This window comes from Pterocles gutturalis, unplaced genomic scaffold (genome assembly GCF_000699245.1).
Source record: "Pterocles gutturalis isolate BGI_N339 unplaced genomic scaffold, ASM69924v1 scaffold21745, whole genome shotgun sequence".
Classification (NCBI taxonomy): domain Eukaryota; kingdom Metazoa; phylum Chordata; class Aves; order Pterocliformes; family Pteroclidae; genus Pterocles; species Pterocles gutturalis.
This window is the reverse complement of record NW_010146564.1, coordinates 15,517-20,529: the sequence shown is the minus strand read 5'-3', so window position 1 is coordinate 20,529 and position 5,013 is coordinate 15,517. Positions and strand designations below refer to the sequence as shown.

The 5,013-nt window shown below is 58.2% G+C and overlaps 1 protein-coding gene across 1 annotated transcript in view; it reads right to left on the bottom strand.

Moving 5' to 3' along the window:
* Positions 1–5,013, bottom strand: part of LOC104470756 (fibrillin-2-like) — a gene marked incomplete at its 5' end in the record, with an annotated part of 20,744 nt that overhangs the window by 3,666 nt on the left and 12,065 nt on the right. The window contains 11 exon segments of the mRNA XM_010085791.1: positions 1–53; positions 296–502; positions 726–851; positions 1,674–1,805; positions 2,083–2,205; positions 2,644–2,763; positions 2,980–3,105; positions 3,375–3,440; positions 3,903–4,055; positions 4,145–4,270; positions 4,606–4,725. The exon segment at positions 1–53 is cut by the window's left edge and continues 97 nt beyond it. Of these exon segments, the coding sequence (XP_010084093.1) occupies positions 1–53; positions 296–502; positions 726–851; positions 1,674–1,805; positions 2,083–2,205; positions 2,644–2,763; positions 2,980–3,105; positions 3,375–3,440; positions 3,903–4,055; positions 4,145–4,270; positions 4,606–4,725 (1,352 nt within the window).

Genomic DNA, 5,013 nt, shown 5'->3' with positions numbered 1-5,013 from the left:
GATGCACTGCCCGTTCTTGCAGAGGTTGGGCAGCACCTTGCACTCGTCGATGTCTGCAGGGGGGAGGGAAGGACCCGTTAGTGCCAATGCCACCTCTGTCCCCATGCCCCAGTTCCAGGACAGCTCAGACTCCCCCGGGTAGCCGAGACAGCATTCAGGGGGTCGTAAAATAATGTCACAGAGGCTTCTTGTCTGCTCCAGGCACTGTGCAGGTCTGTCCCCATCAGTTCCCAGGGGAACACCCACATCTCTACTTTCCCCCCCTGCACTGAAGCTGATTTGGGCCCCAGCTCACCTCTCCCATCAGTGGAGTACCCCGGCCCATGAGGACACATCTTCTTGTACTGGGCGGTTCCAGGGAGGGGGCAGAGCTCGCACTGGGGGCCCCAGCTGCGCCCGCTGTTGCAGCAGCACTCAGATTTGGTGACCAGGTTGCGGTTGGTGGAGGACATCTGACACATGGTCTGCAGGACTTCGGTGAAGCAGAAGCCTTGGCGGGTGTCTGGGCAGAGAAAGAGGGGATGCAAGCTCAGGATCTGAGTCAGGGACAAAACGAGCAGCCTGTCCAGCCCGTGCCCATTCCAGCGTGGAGGGAAGCGTGGTTTGGATAATGCTAAAGGTGGTGCCCCAACAACCCTTCTGCCCAGAAACCCTAAAAATACCTGACAAGCATCATCTGCTACTAAAGAGAGGATGCTCAAGCTCCCCCAGGAGTTGGTAATTACCAATACACTCCGTGCCCGAGGGGCTGACTTCAAAACCTTCGTTGCAGTCGCAGCGGTAACTTCCCACCGTGTTGATGCAGCGGCCGTTGGGGCAGATCCCGGGCTTGGTGCGACACTCGTTCTCATCTGGGAAGGAAGGAACCACAAAGAGCTGTGTTGAGGGATAGGACAAATTCCAGCTTTCCATGAGTCCCCACGCTACCAGTCCTAGACCAGTGGCCAAGCTGCTGGTCTAGGAGCAGAGCTGGGCTCGCTCTGCATCTCTGCTGTGCCCAAGAGTGTGCAAACCCGGGCTGGCCAGGGCTGGCCCTTCCAAAAGCAGCTCAGTGCAAAGAAACTTGACACAGGCATGGAAAGACTCAACAGAAAGGACACGTGGCATGATGCTGTGTCATCCTGTGCTGGAACTGGGAAGAGCCATGGCTCCAGAGATGACTACCTGAAAGGAGGGTGCAGTGAGGGGGGTGCTGGGCTCTTCTCTAAATGAACAAGTGATGGGACAAGAGGAAACGGCCTCACGTTGCACCAGGGGAGGTTTAGGCTGGATATTAGAAAAAATTTCTTCACTGAAAGAGTGCTGAGGCATTGGAACAGGCTGCCCAGGGAAGCGGTGGAGTCACCATCCCTGGAGGGGGTCAAGAAATGTGTGGATGTGGTGCTTGGGGACACGGGTTAGTGGGTTGGGTGGGGTTGGGTTGATGGTTGGACTTGTTGATCCTTGAGGTCTTTGCCAACCTGCATGATTCTATTCTATTCTATTCTATTCTATTCTATTCTATTCTATTCCACTCTTTTGTGTTTGTAGGCATCTAGTAGGACATATGGGAAGTTCTGACACGGGAAACTCCAGGGAGGAGCTGTTTGACAGAAGGACACTACACGGACAATGCCTAGAAGAGGATGGTCTCCAGCCCCACTGGGAACGCCTTCCAGCCCGGTCCTGGGTACCTGTGCAGCCCTCTCCATCGGGCCTGCGCTGCATTCCCGGCGGGCAGATGCACATGAAGGTGCCGATGAGGTTCTTGCACAGCATCCCTCGAGACTCGCAGTCGTGCAGTCCCTCCGCGCACTCATCCAGATCTGCAACCGAGAACCTCCTGAGAGCGTGTTCCACCTGCCAGCTCTGCAGCACCATGGGGGCAACTGGGAATGGATTGCTGGCATCCGTGCTGCCCTGACAATCCCTTGGGCCAGGCTGGCTGTCACACCGCATGGACGCCAGGTAGGTGATGGCCAGCACAAGATGCCAGCTCGTAAGTTCTACCTTCTCTGTACAGCACCAGAGACCGGCTAAGGGCAGGGACCTGGGGAAAGGGGGTTTGGGAGCAACCCCGATGGGCACAGGAGGGGATTTTACCTCTGCACATTCTTCTGTCCTCTCGGAGGGCGTATCCGGACGGGCAGGTGCACTCGTAGGAGCCGAAGGTGTTGATGCAGCGGAAGGCGCAGAGCAGGGGGTTCAGCGCGCACTCGTTGATGTCTGGGAGGGAGGAGAGAGGGGACAGCTTGGCTCTGCTCCCAGCAGGATCAGCTGGTGGTGGATCCTCCCAGGACAGACTCCCCCCTCGCCGTGCATTCATCTCATGAGAACTTCATCCCACCAAGTCTTCCTCTCATGGTCTTCAGGTGCAGAGGGACAGACACCTGGTGTCTCAGCAGCTTTGATGGGGACAGGGTCCTGGCTCCGTGGGGAGGCAGCTCCCGCATTTAGGCAGGTCTCCAGACCTCCTCCTGGGCTCCAGCCTCAGAGGAAGCTGAAGGTGACCGGGCTGATGGATGCACTCATGTGGAGATGAGCCCTGGCCAGTTTTTCTGCACTGTCCATTGGAGGCTGACCTGACCGCGCCTCACCCAGTGGGATCACACCCATGGCCCAGTATGCGATGGGGGTGCAAGGGTCGCCCCACAGCAGCGTTACCTTCACATGTCATCATGGGACCCGGCTCGAAGCCCTCGTCGCAGGCGCACTCGAAGCCTCCCACCACGTTGGTGCAGGTGCCGTTCCCACAGGGGTTGCCGATGGAGCACTCGTCGGTATCTGGAGGGAGCCGGGACCACACCAGGTGGGTGAGTTAGATCAGAAAGGCGTGGGGTGGTCAATTCTTGCAGCCAGAGCATCCAAACAAGCCCAGGAGCCAGGGGTAAAGGCAGAGGGGCAGGGGAGAAGCAAGCTCCTGCTCTCCACACTCTCATAGTCTCTGATGCTCAGAGGATAAAAGCAAGAGGGAGCAGGCTCTCCCACGCAGACCCTTACCCACGCAGTTGACCCCGGTGTAGTCCAGGTTGTACCCAAAGGGGCACTCGCAGCGGAAGGACCCATCGGTGTTGATGCATGCTCCGTTTATGCAGACCCCCAGGTTCTCTGAGCATTCGTTAACATCTAGAAGGGAAACCAAGGCAAGGAAACCTCATGTGAGCATGTAGCCAGGAACATCCCTGTCCTCTCCGGAGTGACCCTGCCATCCCAGATACTCCCTCTCCGGAGCTGGGGGCCGAACATGGGCTTGGGAGGGAACCCAGTCCTCCACCCCTCCCCTCCTGCCACTGGGATTCAGCCCTATGCTCCAGACAGACCAAGTTTGGTTGCGTCCAGGCAGACCTCCCACTCCCCCACGGGACACATTTCCCCATCTCCAGACCAGACCTTACCTTCCCGGGTGTCACCTGGACCTGGGATGGCTCCGTGGCCATAAGGACACAGCTCCTGGAAGGCAACTGGAAGAAAGAAAGCAGAAAAATGAGATATGCTCTCAAATGTTTCCACTCCCAGGAGCTGAAATGTGCTTTGGAGGCTTCTAGAGCAGGACCAAGAGCTTGACAGCTCACCGCCCATGGGAGGCCACCAAACCCCAGCTGGGTGGAAAGAGCAGGACCAAGAGCTTGACAGCTCACCACCCATGGGAGGCCACCAAACCCCAGCGGGGTGGAAAACCCCTGCGCTCGCCTTGGATCTGGATGCACCGAGAAGCCTCATCTAAAGCCCCGCAGAGAACAGAGAGCAGATCCAAAGCAAAAGCAAGCAACCCATTTCCCAAGAGCCTGACTGGTTGCTGGAGACCCAAGGAACACTGGAGTCCAGTAAGGGATGGCTGCCATCGGCGGTTGTCTTGCCCGACCCACGCGCTCTGTCCATGGTGGAACCATCTCTCCCATGGAGCTGGGTCCCAGCACACCTACCATTTCCCTCCTGTGGGCACAGCTCACAGGGGTCTCCCCATCCTTCTCCCGGCATCTTGCTGCAGCAGCACCGAGCCTTGGTGGTGTTGAAGGCCTTGGGGACGGAGCACTTGCCGTTGTCAAAGCGAGTGAAGCAGAAGCTCTGGCGAGTATCTGTGGGAGGATGGGGAGACGCACAGGGCATTGGGGACATCCCGGGTGGGGACGCTCCCCTCCTCTCCACCGTGATGAGCTGCACTCACCGAAGCACCGGCGGCCGTTGTCGGACAGCACGAAGCCTGGAGGACAGACACACTGGAAGCTGCCGGGGGTATTGGTGCACGTCCCGAAGAGGCAGATGTTGGGCTCCTCTTCGCACTCGTTGATATCTGGGAGCACCAGGGACATATTACAGAGCAGCCAAAGGCCATTCCTTTTCTCTTTTCAGACTGGGATGGCTGGGGAGCTCCGATGCCTGGAGGATGTCACCCCACCCCTAACCCTGAACCTGCCCTCGGGTAGGGCAGGGCACAGCAAAACCATGGAGCCTCCTCCGTCACGGGAGCAGGCTTTGCCTTGCTCTGTGTCCAACTGCTTTCAGGAAGATATTTGGGGGTGGTGATGCACATCCCAGCCCGCTCAGGAGGAATAGGGTTGTTGTGGAAATGGTCCAAGGTGCCCCCATGCTGGGCTGGAAATGGAGGGGGCAGAGAGCCAACATTACCGATGCAGTTGTCGTTCTGCACCTCGTACCCGGGGGGGCAGATACAGCGGAAGGAACCCTCCAGGTTCTGGCAGGTGCCTGGGGAGCAGGTCCCAGGCAGGCTCACGCACTCGTTGATGTCTGCAAAGGAGGAGAAATAACCAGTGATGGTGTCAGTGCTCAGCTCAGAGGGTTTGAGTACCGGGTACCCTGCTGCACCCGGCCCCTACCCACAGCTGCACCCTGCTCTGCCCAAAAGATACAAAAGAAGCAGGGAAGACATTTTCCAGGATGCTCTACCTCGTGCACCCTGGGAATGTGGACTCAGACCTGCAGGACCTGGTGCTGCAGGAGGCAGCATGGTGGACACGAGTATCCAGGGTACAAGGTGCCTGCCTGCCCCATAGCCCTGCCTGCCCCATAGCCCTC